Source organism: Ipomoea nil, unplaced genomic scaffold (assembly GCF_001879475.1).
Source record: "Ipomoea nil cultivar Tokyo-kokei standard unplaced genomic scaffold, Asagao_1.1 scaffold1576, whole genome shotgun sequence".
Lineage (NCBI taxonomy): Eukaryota > Viridiplantae > Streptophyta > Magnoliopsida > Solanales > Convolvulaceae > Ipomoea > Ipomoea nil.
Window position 1 is genome coordinate 3,509,662 of NW_017618004.1, and position 17,582 is coordinate 3,527,243.

Consider the following 17,582-nt stretch of genomic DNA (forward strand, 5'->3'; position numbering starts at 1 on the left):
TAACGAAGCAGTCTGAAATTTAAAAAAAAAAAAAAAAAAAAAAAAAAGTGGAAGATAACGGTGCCACTAACGGCACCGTTACCGTGTCCACACTCTGCTGGACATGGGTCCATAGCATAACGATTGCCTCCTCACCTTTTGGGCTCTCACTGAGCAGTTGCTAGGCCCAATTAATAAATCGCTCATTGACCTACCAGGTAGGCCCTAGTATTGGCAAATTGTGCTGTGGAACTGTGTCCACCTTGCAATGTTCATAATTATGAATATATAGTTCAAAAATTATGAACATATAATTTTATAATTATAAACATAGAGTTGTGAACATAATTATGAACATATAATTTTGTAATTATGAATATAGAGATTCAATAATTGTGGATATGAAGTTCAAAAATTATGAATATATAACTCTATAATTATAAACATATAATTCAGTAATTAAGAACATAAAGTTCTGTAATTGTGAATGTAGAGTTCAATAATTATGAATATAAAATTTAAAAATTATGAATATATATAATTTTATAATTATAACATATAATTCAATAATTATGAACATAAAAACTGTATCCACCTTACACACTATTCCACATCATAACAATTGCCCTAGTACCACCCCATGCCAACAAATAATAGTAGTAATGTTGCTAAATAGACTATAGGTATTGTTTATTACCAAAATTAATTAATAGCTTAACAATGAAATATATGATAAATAATCATTTATGGTAAGTATTTCAATCCTATTAATTAATAATTACGGAGTATATATGTTAATGACAACCATGAATAATTAATTTCCTAATAAAAAAAAAAAAAAAAAAAAAAAAAGAGGATTTGTGTGAAATCGAAACTACTTAGTGCTGAGGTGTCATAGTTTGATTTCATTCTGGAAAACATGCACCACAACATACTCTCAGCCATTCAACAACATTAAACAGCTGAAGGCTCAGCACAAACATCCATTCTCCATTCCCATCAAACCATTGCCTCCATTTTCCCCATTCCAACCCCAAAAAAAAAACAAAAAAAAAAAACAACAAAACAAAAACCAAAAAAAAAAAAAAATGAATTAATCAAGGGATATTTTCCTCTTCATGGTTTCCTAATCCATAAATCAAAACCAACATCATCAGCTTGAATCATCAAAAACATGGTTGGAGTTGTTGAGGAAGAAAAGGAGAATTCCCAGAACGCTAATAACAGTGATTCCAAAGGAATGAGTGAAAATGGAGGAGGAAGCACCAACAGCCCTAAGGCCACAGACAAACACCCATCAGGCAATTCTGCTTTTTTCATGTTTTATTTTATTTTATTTTATGAAATATATGTTTTATGGATCAGGCTTTTTAAGATTCTCTTTAATATGTGTTTTGTTTTTTGCTGCCATTGATCTAGACATTGCTCTGATGAAGGAGAGGTTTGCAAAGTTACTTCTGGGAGAAGATATGTCTGGTGGTGGAAAGGGTGTTTCATCAGCACTGGCATTGTCAAATGCCATCACAAATACAGCAGGTATATATGTATAATCTTATATTTGATTTGATTGTATCCATTATTATAATATGCTTTATTGTATCTGATACAATCTAATATGTTATTCGGATTGTATCTGGTATTATAGTATGCATGATTGTATCAGATACTATGAGACGAATCTAATGATCTGTTCCTCCAAACCGATATTCATCACAGCTTCTGTGTTTGGAGAAATAAAGAGATTAGAGCCAATGCCGCCAGAAAGGAAGGCGAGATGGAGAAAGGAAATTGATTGGCTTTTATCTGTCACTGATTACATTGTTGAACTTGTTCCTTCCAAACAGAAGGGTAAAGATGGATCAACCATGGAGGTAATTAGTTCTTTAACCACCAAACATTCAAAACTGATAATAATAATAACAATGATGATGATGTTTGTCACAGATTATGGTAACAAGGCAGAGAAATGATCTACACATGAACATTCCTGCACTTCGCAAGCTAGATGGAATGCTTGGTGTAAGATTAGATATAATGCACTTCTTTTAATTTATGCATTATATTATTTGGTATGTGTTCCTTATATATATATATTTTTTTGAATGCTCCTGACTCTATTACATTGTAGTATCTGTTCAAATATGTGTTCCTTATATTGATCTGATGATTTTTTTTAAAAAAATGGGTAACGAACAGGCGTGTCTTGATAGCTTTAAAGATCAAAACGAGTTCACCTATGCATCGAAGGATGATCCAGATTCAAAAGGGAAGGGCAGGAAAGATGACAAATGGTGGTTACCTATTCCGAAAGTCCCTCCAAATGGCTTGACTGAAGCTTCAAAGAAATGGATACAGTCTCAGAAGGACTCCGTAAACCAGGTGCATAAAGCAGCTATGGCTATAAATGCTCAAGTCATTGCAGAAATGGAGATCCCCGAGAGTTATATAGAAGCTTTGCCAAAGGTAACGTAACGAACACTACTAATTAGAATTCTTGGAATCCTGCAGGCTCCTTAAAGTTTTGTCTTTTTTGTTATGTTTATGCTAGAATGGGAGAGCAAGCCTTGGGGACTCGATTTATAGGAGCATCACGGATGAATACTTCGACCCAGATTATTTCCTGTCGTCCATGGACTTAACTTCAGAACATAAAATCCTAGACCTTAAAGATAGAATTGAGGCTTCTGTGGTGATTTGGAAAAGGAAGATGACTGCTAAAAACGAGAAATCAACTTGGAGCTCTGCTGTGAGTATTGAGAAACGAGAGCTGTTTGAAGAGCGAGCAGAGACTATATTGCTCATTCTCAAGCATCGCTTCCCTGGAATTCCTCAGTCTTCCCTAGACATCAGCAAAATCCAATATAACCGAGTAAAATTTAAACTATCCTTCACACTCACACATATATTTTCTCTTTATATTTCATTTCATTTCTGATTCTTGAATAATGCTCCTTCAGGATGTGGGGCATGCAATTCTGGAGAGCTATTCGCGAATAATTGAAAGCCTGGCATTCACGGTGTTATCACGAATAGAAGATGTCCTCCACGCGGATCAAATTGCAACGAATCCCCCAGAAGAGGAAGAAAGCGGGGAGAGGGCATGTGCTGCCACAGACAGAACAACATCGATGACATTGTTGGATTTCATGGGATGGGGGCTGGACCAAGGAGATAGCGGCACCCCAAGGAACGATGGTAGCGATGATTCAGGCAAAGAAGGCGACATGGCAGCAAATAAGCCACCGGACATACCAGCAGCCAACAAGAAAGGCTCCTACGTCGAGAGCATAGGCAGTTATGGAAGTCCCATAGCACGCCAATAAACACTTGGCAGCTGATTCAACCTCGGATTCATCAAACCCCAACTGCCACTTCACTCGGTAACCCATTTTGTAAGTAGTGAAAGTTAGTACATTTACCGGGTTTTTGGGACATGATTGATTCAAGCCAACCTTCTTCCATGTATTAAATAATAGACATGTAAGTTGTTGCTGTAGTAAAATTCACATATTGTATCAATATAAAAACGATAAAGTATAGAAAGTGTTTGCCTGCAATATATAATTATTATGGGGGACCATATACATTGATCTCTATATATGTTGTAGTAATATATATATATAGCTTTGTTCTAGCAGCTGTTATGGTGTTCACATTACATCAGTTGAGATATGATTAGAAGGTGTTCAATTCGGTTCCTACTATAATAATCATCAGTTGAGGTATGATGATTATTATTATCCATCTTCACATTGCAAACATTTTTTGATCTTTTGCAAAGTGCACGATACGAGGTTGTTGAGTGAGTCGATCGAGTCCATAGAAAGCTTGGCTGTTGGAGAGTTGCTGGTTAGGATTTGGAAGGCAATTGTTAGCAAGGATCCCCCTTCTGTGCTCTTTTCTTCTGGTTTAGAAGTGATTAGCAATGGCCTGGAGTCGAGGCCATCGGGGAGAATTGAGAAACCCGAAGCTAAGACTGCTGTGTTGCTGGAGTCGCAGCCCGTCATCACAGCTTGCATGCTGCCAATGTCTACAGGGGCATACACCACCATCGATTCGTAAACATTTGTGCATGTGTCTTGGAGGAGCCACATGTTGTTTTCTTTCGATTTCGTTGCCTGGGCAGACACAACATTATAAGTTGAATGTACATACATTTGTTTAAGGTACGAGGATTGAAAAGATACATTTGGTCGGAAATTCCATAATTTCCAGCAGTGATATCAGATTACTCACAAGAATGGTGACAGCGTTTCCTCGGTCCTGCCCTTTTGCTAGATTTGCAATGGATTCCACTGGACCTCGGTTTGACATGATGTCCCACTTTGACAAACACAACAGATAGAAATCATTGAAACTAACCTCTCAGTTTTAATTTCCCAAAACGAAACCTTAATAGTAAATACTAATTAATTACCTCATGTCTATGAGTTTCATCTCTGAGGAATTCGAAAAGAGCATGGTGAGAAACTGGCAACCAGACAGAAGAAACTGCAGACAAGATGACCCCAAGGGGCTCTCCAGGATCACTTAAGTTCTTTCTAGAAGCCACCCTGATATCATCCCCAGTTTTGGTGGGGATCTTGTTCCATGTGTTGTAACTTGAAGCTCCAAGTGCACGGAAAAAGGCCAAACACATCCTCTGCGCCAATGTCAGTATGCTTTTCCGCCCCGCAAGAGTGGCAACACCTGCTTAATTAGAAAAGCATTTCTGACATACAAAATTGAAACATGTGCTCTATCTCAACTAGAACGCTAAGCTGATAGTTGAACGGACTTAAATATGAGTGGAAGTTCACCAGTTGAATCTTTTGTGGGAACATTTGTTGCCATGTAGAAGACGAGGCGCTCGCAGTGTTGCTGTAGCGTTACCATCCAGTGATGCGCACCAAAAGCTGAACCACTGTTAACTATGGCACGGTACAGCGAGTGAACTGTGCTCTTTTGGCATTCCAAGTGCTCCACCCAGGTCACCTGAAAAGGGATCGAAAATCAAGAAAATTAATAAACTACTCCTGTTGCAAGTTATACTTATAACATTATAGTTACTAAGTTAACGGCCAACTAATTTGTCTGACATGTTATCCTTATTTGTTGAAAAATAATAATAATAATGGTACAAGGTAGAAAGAAATAAAAGAAGAGATATGAGATGAGAGAAAAGAGAAGTCCGAGCAGGACAGAGTACCTTGCAGTGACCATTGGAGTTATCGTGGATAATGCAGCCCGAGGGACGCTTTCTGCATTTGACAAGAGAGGCATCAATGTTGTCCTCTACCTTGTCAACTGAAACGTCAACAATCGCCCACTCATCTCCACTTAACTGCTTACAGTAACGGACAAAATACACTTCTCTTGTGCCCACCACTGGTGTTAGCATCTGCACTTCTGCAAACATCTGTGCATGCCATGCAACCCCATTTTATTTTTCTTTTACTTTTACTATTATATATGTACCACTGTACCACCATCAATTAATACATTTTTCACTTTCTCTCTCTCTCTATATATGTATATGGAAAACACGTACTCTCATTTTCAACTTCCAATTTGTACTCTCACACACAAAATCTTCTTGATGTAAACACGTGTATTGAGACTCAAATGAAAAAAGTAACATATCAGTACCCGACACATTAGGAGTAAAATTTGGGAGTCTATATAGTACAACTCTCTCTCTCTCTATATATATATAGCTCTCCTGCGTGTATTTACACTAGCTGATCTGAATCTTATCATCATCATATCAAAGATATGACCTATCTCTTTTTTCTCCCCTATCTACTACCCATGTACCCTATTTTCACCAGCTTTTTGTTCTCTTCCTGTGTGGGTCCTTCAATCATTTCTTACTGCCATTTTCGTATCTCCTGTCCATGCATCTCCTACGCTCTCAAGCTAACCAATCCAACACACACACACACACACACACACACACACATATATATATATATATATATATATATATATATATATATATATTGAAAATGGTAGGGGTAGAATATAATTTCTATCAAGTGTTTAAAAAAAATACAAAATGAGAGTTCACATAATATTATTTTTCTTAAAACAATATTACTGAAAAATGTAATCTATTATATATATGTATATGAATATATAAATGCACACTAACTACTTCCAAGCGTGCCTGAATGACGGTGTAAACCCTTTGACTAGTTAGTGTGCACTCATGCACTTGTTAGCACGGTCTTACATTAAGAATGGTTCTCATTTAAAAGACAACTTACCAACTGAGCTGCGCCATTCCAGTTACCATTAGCTCCATCTCCAACGCTGATAACATCTACCGTGGCTGCCTTTGAGATCATGCACGGGAACATTTCTTTCCATTGATTCTACAACGTACGTAAATGAAACAAACCATCAAAATAACGTAACATAGTTTAGTACGTAGATATGATATGGTCTTAATTAATTACCGCATCCATGAAACTTTGAACGAGGCGATGAGGCTCCATGAACACAATCCCTGTGTCTCTGGAGGCCTCGATGGAGGATCTCTTAGGCGGCAGAGCAGTGGTGGGTGCAGATTTGTCGACGGAAAAGGCCTTCACATATTCGTCGTAATTAAGAATCTCCCGACCGGTCTCAAAGCTTCTTATCCACAATGGTGCCGCCGAGGAGGCCATCTTTTTCAGCTCTTCCAGGGCTACGTTAACCACGTCCATAATCCGAGATTTTTCCAGGCCGAAAATGCCGGTGTAGAAATCCAGTGCACTTCTGCTCTCTTGCTCGTTCCCTCCTGAACATGATGATGAGTTGTTTGGCGATGTTCCTGCTGGGTATTTTCCCACCGCTGCCCGGAGCTTCTCCACCTGCATACATATTTAGTTTAGTGTGTGAAAAATTCATATATTTAAAAATTACATTAAAAGTATTACTCTTTCTGTCCCATTTTATCTCTCATACTCACTATTTATTTGTCAAACCAACTTTTTTTTTAGTATAATTTACTTATTTTTAAATTTGATGTTTTGTGTTTAATACTACTTTTAGTGTAATTTCTAAATATATACATTTTGGATACTAATATTAAATTTAATATTATGAAAAATTGAATATAAAATAACTTCAATTAAATATGGTTAATTGAACCAGCCACATAAAATGGAACAGAGAAGTATTAATCATAAATTATTACATTTAAAAATTATTTAAAATATTAAAGAAAATGAACAAGTAAAGAACATTAGTTTGGCCAAAAATGATTTGTAAAGAGTATAGGTAAACTGAGACAACAAAAATGATTTGTAAAGAGTATAGGTAAACTGAGACAAAGGGAGTGTACTTGTCTCAATTTTGAATTTTGTTCAAAATAATTTTTTTTTTACTTTATACTAAGATTTATATTTTCTAATGATATAATTATAAATTAATTAGCTAAAATATATTTACTTAAAGGCACAATTTTGTAGGCAAGATTAGGTAAACTAGCATATATAGTAATTGTGTCTTTAAAAAAAACCATCATTTTGGTATCTATGCAACACTAATTGCCATCTTGACTAATTTCACCATGAGGCTAACTTTTGTGCACTATTTTATTATGAGAAATTCTACAAAGTCAGATATTAAGAATATTGAATACAAGTATGAAACAATGACATTTTAAAATAATAATAATAATAATTTTATTTTCACTATAGACAAAAATGTCACCCTTCTTTCTATTTTATAATGGTAAATTAAACAATCTTATTAATTATTCTGCATTATAAAACTTTTTATTCTATTATATATAGATTTAGGTCAAATAACACATATTCTCCTTGTATCTTTAAAACACACAACACTAATTACTATATCTTGACTAATTTAACCATGAGGCTAACTTTTGTACACTATTTTATTATGTGAATTTTTACAAAGTCATATATTAAGAATGTTGAATACTACAAGTATGAGACAATGACATCTTTATAAATCAAATAAAAGTTTTATTTTCACTATAAACAAAAATGACACCCTTCTTTTTATTTATAATGGATAAAAACTTATAAACTATCCTGCATTGTAAAAAATTTCATCTATTATAGATTAATTATAATAGTAAATAATTAAGTATATGTAAGTTTTAATATACATTTTTTGTTACCAATGAAAGTTCTTGGTTGCTATCAATATAAGTATACAATAATGCACATGTCATGTTTAAACAAGTGAATTGAAATATTGCATTTATGTACTGTGTGCAGTAGCCATTTTTGGAGATGCACATTAAATTAAAGCTTTTTGGGGGGGGGGGGGGGGGGGGCGGGGGGGGGGGGGGGGTGGTTAAACAATAAGCACAAATCGCATGCATATCATGTGTTAATTTAAAAATTTATGTGTTTGTGTTTTTTAACGTATAGTTGAAAAAAATAAATAAATTTAGATTATAGTATCCGACATGCAGGCAAGATATTCACTAGAATAATATATCGTAATTTTTTAATTATAATTACTGCATTAATTATATATAATCCGTTTAAGTCACGATGATGATATAGCATTATTTAATTTAATGATTTAATGATGTTTTGAAACTACCTCAGCTCGGAGTCTGGCATTTTCAATCCGCAGCTGCTGTTCTCCTCCGGCGGCGACCATGGGGTCTTTGCCGGCGGCGCTGCCGGCAAATCCACAATTAGGACAACAATTATTCTTAATGGTCTCCCTTAATTCCTTGTTTTGGTCCCGGAGTTTCTCTATCTCCGATTTCAACAATGAATTTTCATGGCGTTCCTGTATGGCCTGCAGGCACCAGTAGTCATCATAATTTGTACAAATGCAGCCAAACAAGGTCTTAAATTGCATAACAACAAGTTGTTCCCTGGGGGTACGACTGACGCTATTATTTTCGCATCCAAGAAAATGTTCAGTAAGACAGTAGTTGCGCAGACACAAAATGACGAACATTAATCAATTACTATGTAATTGTCGGTAGAGCGTGATTAGTTCAATCAAAACCCAACCACTAATATATGCAACTCAAATAATTTAATAACAAAATTGATATATATTCTGTTTCAACTAAAAATTTATTGGGATGTTTGGTAAATAGCTATTAGCTGTACCTTGATTTGTGTTCGTCGATTTTGGAACCAGAACTTGACTTGCCTTGGATGAAGGCCTAGTTGCTTGCTTAGTTGCTGCCTTTGTTTCTCATCTGGATGAGGGGACTCTTTGAATAACCTGAAAAGCGGGTTAACGTTTAGTTATTAATACAATCTGTTAATCGTTAAGAAAACATTTGTTTTAATTTAATTTGCATGTAGCTCTTTTTATTTTCAAGATAATAAAGATATATATAATACTTTAGGAGGAAGAATTAAACCAAAAATCCAAATTAAATGTAATTAAGTAGTTCATGCATGTCATTAGAAGTAGTAGAATAAATTAAATCCCTTAGTGGAATTGTTTTTTTTTTTTTTTTTAATTTGATTTTCTGAAGTCTTCGTGTTCAAAGTCAGAACTCAGAAGAAAACTGACAAAGGAGGAATCCTACTACCAAATCCACTTTAAAAACTATTTCCTTTATTAGTAGTTTAATTAGGGATAATCGTATTGTATAAAGGAGTAATTAATTAATTAATTAAATGCATGCACACCGACATGAAATCCAAGGAATGTGTCATGTATAACCTAATCTTCGGGGGAAATATATATATTTTTGAAATTAAAAAAAAAAAAAGAAAAAAAAAACCTTAAAAAAGAAGATGAAAAAGGAGAATTGAGTATACATACGCTTCCATTTCTCTAATTTGCTCGGCGGTGTGCCTGTGATATTTTTTCCTCTTTTTCTTCTTGGCGTTATCGTCGTCTTCATCGTTGTAATTATCGTCGTGCTCCCTATCACCGTCGAAATCATCGTCGGAGCGCGATCTGGCCGGGCCAGAATTCTCGCTGCTAATCTCCACCGTCTCCTCTCGCCGCGGTCCTCCGGCGCTCCCTTCTTCCGCGTCGGCGTTCGCCGCCCTGGCGGCCGCCGCATCTCGGAATATCCCGGCCTTGAATCCAGACACGAAAACAGCACAATCGAGAGCGGATTAAAACACAGAAGATAAGAAAATCGGAGCGAGAAGAATTGAAGTTGAAGGAGACTTACGAGGCTGAGGGAGAGAGCCGGAGAGGCAAAGGAGTCGGGGGGGTTATTCGACATTTCCACAACTCCCATGGCAGTTAAGCTGTGAAAAATGGCGTCAGTTTTAATTTATGGGGAAGGAAGACATGGTCGATTTGAAGGAAGGAAAGCGTTGCGTGAGTGAGTGGAGCGACGAGGGAGTAGTAGGAGTAGTGGGGGTAGGGTAGGGGTGGGGTGGGGGTGGGGGTGGGGTATGATTGATTTAAGGATATAAAACAATGAAATGAAGAACTGATGGAGATGGATAGGGCGGTTTAAGAGAGAGAGAGAGGGGGGTTCCGCTTGGCCGTGTGGGGGCTGGTAGGAGTTGACCGTTAGATATGAGGGAGAAGGGTTTAAGCTTTTGGACTCAACTAACTTTATTCGATTCAACTGTTCTTCCTAAAATGTATATGGTTTATTTGGCTGCGCAACACCTTGATTTCACTACTTGTGTTAATCCAAACAACTATACATACACCAAACTATATTTATAACAAAAAAACTATTTTTCTTCTATGGTGTTTTTAGAAAACAGAAAAATGATTTGAAAAATATGTTATTTTTCAGAAAATATTTTTATTTGCCGTGTTTAGTTGCATTCTAGAAAACTTTCTTGATGTGTTTGGGTCATTTCCTATAAATGAGCATAATTATTTTTAATTTTAAATATTTAAAATATACAATGAAGGTGTGGTGGTGGCGGCGGCGGTGACGGGTGATTGGCTGCTCCACTATTGCAAACGGAAAATAACTTTCAAAAATAAAAAAAGGAAGTTATTTTTCGAAAAATTCCATCTATTTTTCATTGAACACACTCTTATTTTCCATTGACTTCAATTTTTCACCTCTAGTCAAACACTAGAAATCCGGAAAATAATATTTTATCTTATAATGTGTGATCTATGACATTTTTTTTATTGACACCAAAGGAATTAAACTTCGTTATCAAAAGTCACAAGGAACAAAGGAGGAACAGAAATCCAAACTACACGATCAGACGAAGAACCAGATTCCCTAGCTAACAGATGGGCTACCTTGTTCATTGAACATAATGTTTTAAGATAATTTGAAAAATATGATTCTTGATCGTGTATAAGACATCAGGAAAGTTTTACAATATTTTTTCTTTTTTGTTTGACAAAAAGAGATAATAGCGACATTTTTGTAATTTAGACATATATATATATATATATATATATATATATATATATATATATATATATATATTAATCTGTTTTCCTCAATCAAGTTAACATGATCAAAATACTTTATTTTTCATTTAAAAATAGTGTTGGTAAAGATATTATAAAATTTTCTATATTTTGTTTTTAACAACGTTGGTCAAAATTCTTAATTATTTTAGTAAACTATATACTTACAAACTTGGGGACACGTTCTACAATATTAACTAAATGTCTAAATTGTTTTCAAAAAAAAAAACTAAATGTCTAAATTAAATTTTGAAAAATAAACCTGACCTAACTTACATGACACGCCATATAGTCTTTTAATTATAATACATCCCACCATTAATGTTTCAAATAAAGTTTAATGGAGCGTGTCAAACAGTTAAAAGTTGAGCCAAAATGTTATTTACCAAATAAGTCATTATAAAAAATCAAGAAAGAGGAAAGAGAAGAGTTATGTAAAATTTTATACAATTCATAAAAACTAAAGAATTAAATCAAATTCTTTGATTTCCAAAAAAAGCTCGTAACCATTACGTGAAGTTGCATTTTAAGTAAAACTGATCATAATAAAATTAGTCTAATTTTGCATAACTGAGACTCAAACTAAAAAGATCAATATAAAACTTCCTTGTGATTACGAAATCAATTATCTGACCAACTCAACTAGGATTACGCCAATTAAATCAAATTCTAAATTCAAGTAAATGGACACTTCTCTATGACTATTATTTATTATGACAAATATGGTTTAAAAACCTTTTTTTTAAAAAAAAAATTCCAATCTAATTATCAATTAAATATTGGAGTGTTTGACAATTAACCAACATTTGATAATTGATTGTGTTTGCAAATAACTAAAAGTTAATTGTGTTAACAGTTTTGACCAACATGTAGTATTAACGGTTTGAAAAAATAAATAAATTAGTTGTTTACTAATTAGCAGATAACACGTAAAATGATTTATAAGGATACAAGTCTATTGTTTTATTTTTGAATTATAATTAAATTATTTTTAGTTTTAGATGTAAAGTTTAAAATAAGTTTATTTTTAAACTTATTATTATTAGTTATTGTTTTAACTATTATCTTTATTTGTATTATTAAAAATAATATCATAATTATAAAAGTAGTTAATAATTGAATTGAAAGCATTGTAAAGCTTCCCAGCCAGTCGATTTGGACGGAGGAAATTAAAAAGATAATTTTGATCTATGGATCATAAATGCCCAAAGACCACAAAGCAATGGCAATAAGCACCGTATAGTATGTCACAGTCTCATCTTCGCATCATTGTATCATTGTTATCTTTGTGCCAACACCTTAATCACCAGAACTTGCGAACCGGCCGGCCAGGTTCTTTAGTCAACCTAGTCACACAACCATGATATCTCTAAGGATATAATTTGTGATGATGACCTATATCTAAAGACTTTTGGGGCAACCTTTTGTATAATTCACATGTTCGTAGGGGTAGGGGTCATGTTAGAGTATAAGTAGAATGATGTGAGGATGAAGCTGGTAGGGACGAGACATGTTCTAATATCAATTGTTATATAAACAGCTTATTATTACATTAAAAACTATAATTATGTAACAGTAGTGTCATGTTTTGATGGCATGATATTAGACTAGACTTTCTAAACTTCTGTCTAACAAATTATATATTATTGGAGTGCGTGCAATTATGAAAGTTAGAATTTTGTAATTGGTCTAATATAATAAAGTTTTAATATTATTTGATATTATATAAATCCTATATATATAAAGGGTTTTTGTATGTCATCCATAAATATCATGATCAAATGTAAATTAAACTAGGTTTTCTCATGACAAGTGCGGATTAATTTGATCCATCCATCTAGAATGATCAATGGCTAAAAGATGACGGGATCAATTTTATAAATATTAGTATAAGTGAATCAACTTAGGAATTTCGTGTATCTATTTTTTTAATGTAAAAACTAATTAGACCAAATATGTTCTTTTTGTAAACTAACACCAATAACCCAATTGCACATGAGACATTGTACTACCAACAAAAAATAAAATAAGCGGACAAGCAATGAAAACGAAGACAATGACTAACCTATCCAAAAGTGGATTAACAAAATTTAGAGTAATTCTAACCAAAAGCAGCATCTACTACTTAATAATTAAACAAGCGGGGAAATGGGCGAGGGGTGCATGATATTTGGGTTGCAAGAGGAGCTCCGACAATTACTCACTTGTTCACCAATAACTATTTTATATTTTTTTGTAAGGCAAATGAGTGAGAGAACAATATCATTAAGGGCACGATTGACAATCGTTATGCTGTGCATCCGTATGCACCATGCATGGTGCATACGGATGTCAAAACGACGTCGTTTTATTAAAAAACGCGCGTCTCCCCTTTAAAAAAAATTCAGGTTCGATTCCCAGCAACAACATTATATTGTTCATTCATTCTGGAATTTTAGTTCATAGATTATGGAATTATAGTTCATTGATTATGGAATCATAGTTCATCGATTATGGAATTGTAGTTCATCGATTCTGAAATTTTAGTTTATAGATTATGGAATTTTAGTTCATTCATTCTGGAATTTTTAGTTCATAGATTAGATTATGGAATTATAGTTCATCGATTATGGAATTTTAGTTCATATGTTGTTGCTGGGAATCGAACCTGATTTTTTTTTTTAAGGGGAGACGCGCGTTTTATTAAAACGACGTCGTTTTTGCATCCGTATGCACCATGCATGGTGCATACGGATGCACAGCATAATTTGCCCACGATTGAGGAGTATGCAAGGGTCTCAATACAAGTTGTGAAGTATTAGATAATTGTTTTTAGAAAAGTGCAAATTAAACATTAATTTTAATGTCAACAATAATAATTTTCTCGTATATATTTTGTAGTACTTATTTAAATATAAATATTAGATATTAAATCAGTATCACAATGCACGTATAAAACTAGTTAAATAATAAATATTGATCGGCTTAAACATTTGTGTCTCTGCACCGTCAAAGTTTAATAATGGTTGAGGACAAATTGTCCCATTATAAGTATAAGTCTGGAAGAGTTAATAGAATTATTATAGGCAATTTTAAAACTTGTTAACAATTGTATAGAAATTTTTTAAGACTGAATAAGTGAGTTATTTTTCAACCAGACGTTTTAACGATATGTTGAAATTTAACTAGATAGCAATAAATAATTTAAGAAATTTTGGCAACAAAAAATTTGTTTAGCACATTCTTCAAAAAAAAAAATTGTTTAGCACATTTGAATAATTTATAAATGTAAGAACATTTTTAATAATGAATAATAAAACTTATAAGTATGAATATATAGTGCAATAAAGGAGTGAGAGTAATATTTATAGTAGTTTGAGGATGATATAAGTCATATACTCTATATTTTCCTTTTTTTGACTAGAGGAAAAATTTATTAGTAATATTCTTCACACTTCTTTATATTTGGATTCAAATTTTCTCGTTGGAAAGAAACAATTTTGAAATATGCAATTATGTATCATCCCGACACTCCTACGTAGACGTTTAACCAACTGTTGCTTACAACTTATCCTTAAGTTCAGACTTTTCACTCCTTTTTATGCAACTTGCTTGTTTAGACAATGATCAACATTTATCAATGTGTCAAGGTTCAAAATTAATAGTGAGATACCTCATATAATGTTTGATTTGTTTTGAGAACCTCCTAGACGATCCGATATATATATATATCTTGAAAAGATAGTTTGATAGTGCTTGCATGTCTTATTGTTGGCCTTATTCCTCCTTTTGCCTAATTGTTGGTTTGGTATACTACTATATATATATATATATATATATATATATATATATATATATATATATATATATATATATCTTGTTTTACTATTTTACTATGACCTTCTTTTCTTACTTATGTAAGATTTACATCATCTTTAATTTATGTTGTTTATGTCTTACTGCCTTGTTGCTTTCATCTTGTAAATTTTAGCCCATGATTGGAGTCAAACAAGCTAAGTACAGCAGTCGGCAAAAGATATTAATTTCACAATAATGTAATGAACCGCTTTATTGGATGCGCAAATGGATCGGAAGTGGATATAAATGTATGCATGTTACATACATTATTCTTCCTAAAAGGTTGAATCTCTAATTTCGATCCAACAGAATATCTGAGAGGATGTAAATTATAGTAACTCAATTGAATCATAGAGGTTAGATTATTTGTTTACTGCGCGCACACAAAGTGCCCCTCACTTTAAGAGATTGGTTCCACACTGTCGCTGGTGAGACACAATTCCTGATTATATTTTCTAAAATTCACCCCTATAACCAATTGAGTTGTCCATGCAAGCGTTACATAGAGTATTAAAAAAGGCACTGAAGGCAGTAGTTCTAACCTCCATCTACTATGCATACGACTTGAAGTTGGTGCCGATAGGCCAACACCCATCCAGAGTGTTTTATTGTACACTAATTACGGAGTATTAATTAAGGATGCCTTTCAGAAAGTGATGATTTCATTTATTTGTAACGATTTATTATTATCAATTTGTTTAATGGGAATAGAAATGATTCAGTTATCAGTATAAGTGCTACGATTGGAGCTAGTATTGTCAAAACGGATTGGTCTGTCCCACCGCAGGTTTTTTTTTTTTTTTTTTTTTGGAGGGGGGTGGTGTTATTGCACTCCGACCCTCAAAATCCACGGCTAGAATTCTTGTAACTCAATATGTCCCATGTGGTAATTAACAATTAAAATCATTATTAATGGATAAATAAAAAAAAGTTACAAGAATAAAAAGAAAATAACAAAAAATATATTACAAGAATAAACATTAATCTCTCTCACACACACGTATATAAAGAGCATGGCCAGCAGCCCGCGCATGTCAAGCTCGTCAAGCCCGCATTTTTGTTGTCCATGGTTTTTGTGGCCTTAACCCGTCATATTACAAAACTAGTGCAGGCCAACCTAGATGAAAAGAAACTGTGGGTAAATTTGGATTATCCATATAGTAAATTTTGATTCAGTTTCTTTGTTCAAAAGGCCCCGTGTGTGTATATGTATATGAATTATAGTTAATGTGAAAATCACTTTCGCTAAGGATTGTGGGTAAATTTGAATTATCCATATAGTAAATTTAATAGTTAAAAATGAGTAAAGTCAATTTTATAAATACTATAAATTTTGAAATTTTTAATATATATATATATATATATATATATATATATATATATATATATATATATATATATATATATATATATATATAACCTCATTTTCCTTTTCTTTTTTTTTTCATTTTTCAATAGTTAGATCTACTAAATAGACATCCAAATTTATCCATAGTTCTCATATGAGAAATGATTCTTATAGGAGAACACACACACACACACACACACACACACACACACACACGCACACACGCACGGGTGCACACACACACACACACACATATATATATATATAGAATCTGGTTCATGTGAAAACTTGTGGACAAATCCAAACCACTTCTAAGGTGTTGAGTAACTTGCATAATTCTTATGAAATATTTGGTTGAGTGGAAAATAAATTTTCCAAAATTGAGGAAAATAAGTTCTACGCATTTCCCTTAATATTTTATTTTCTAATGTCATTGGGAAGAAATGTAGACATTCTAAGAGCATCAATAGTAGTGAAAATTTTTTGTGGTTTTTAAGTGCTACATATGAGCGAGAAGGGAGGGAGGAAGAAAAAAGAAAAAGAAAAAAAATAGCAAACAATGGTTTTTGAGTCAGAGTGGCCTCCGGCTGGCAATCACTCTGACGCCCCCGCTTAGGGTGCGAAGTGCATTTTTTAATTCTCGTGATTTTTGTAGGAGTAAAATTTTTGAAGAACACATCATTCACATCAATTAAAATACAAAGGGTAGTTTTTGTGTTTTGCAAAATATATGTGTAAAAGCCATAGAGCCAAGTACCATTATATTATTATTATTATTATTATTATTATTATTACTATTATTATTATTATTATTATAGTGTTAGTCTTTATACATATTATTTCTTGAAATAATATTTGCATGAAACAAATAATAAAATTAGTATTCTTAGTAAAATTTTTTCATTAAATTTAAAAAAAAAAATTATATGAACCAAACATGTTATTATACTCTAGATCACAAAAAATCCACCACATTAAAATATTTCTCAAATTATTAAATTTCTATCCCCATTTTCCTTGTTCACAATTCACTGTACGGATTGCTGGTCTAAAGCTGATTTACCCAAATGCAACGGAATCG

At 33.3% G+C, this 17,582-nt stretch overlaps 2 protein-coding genes across 4 annotated transcripts; one reads left to right on the forward strand and one right to left on the reverse strand.

Moving 5' to 3' along the window:
• The first annotated feature begins 907 nt into the window (after nucleotides 1-907).
• On the forward strand, nucleotides 908-3,563 carry LOC109190802 (rop guanine nucleotide exchange factor 12-like). Its single transcript, XM_019341424.1, has 7 exons — nucleotides 908-1,280; nucleotides 1,399-1,515; nucleotides 1,696-1,850; nucleotides 1,924-1,998; nucleotides 2,176-2,442; nucleotides 2,528-2,848; nucleotides 2,937-3,563. Exons 1-7 carry the CDS (start codon nucleotides 1,154-1,156, stop codon nucleotides 3,300-3,302), a joined length of 1,428 nt encoding a protein of 475 aa, XP_019196969.1. The 5' UTR covers nucleotides 908-1,153; the 3' UTR covers nucleotides 3,303-3,563.
• On the reverse strand, nucleotides 3,468-10,294 carry LOC109190801 (homeobox-leucine zipper protein GLABRA 2). Of its 3 annotated transcripts, XM_019341421.1 has the most exons (12): nucleotides 10,088-10,294; nucleotides 9,727-9,989; nucleotides 9,057-9,174; nucleotides 8,530-8,733; nucleotides 6,420-6,815; nucleotides 6,228-6,335; nucleotides 5,168-5,377; nucleotides 4,779-4,953; nucleotides 4,397-4,671; nucleotides 4,216-4,302; nucleotides 3,709-4,097; nucleotides 3,468-3,670 (listed from the first exon to the last, which is right to left on the reverse strand). In XM_019341421.1, exons 1-11 carry the CDS (start codon nucleotides 10,154-10,156, stop codon nucleotides 3,717-3,719), a joined length of 2,286 nt encoding a protein of 761 aa, XP_019196966.1. In that variant the 5' UTR covers nucleotides 10,157-10,294; the 3' UTR covers nucleotides 3,468-3,670; nucleotides 3,709-3,716. The 3 variants fall into 3 exon arrangements, with proteins under 3 accessions (XP_019196966.1, XP_019196967.1, XP_019196965.1); XM_019341422.1 differs by having other exon boundaries at nucleotides 3,472-4,097; nucleotides 4,397-4,668; XM_019341420.1 differs by having other exon boundaries at nucleotides 3,472-4,097.
• Nucleotides 10,295-17,582: the final 7,288 nt, after the last annotated feature.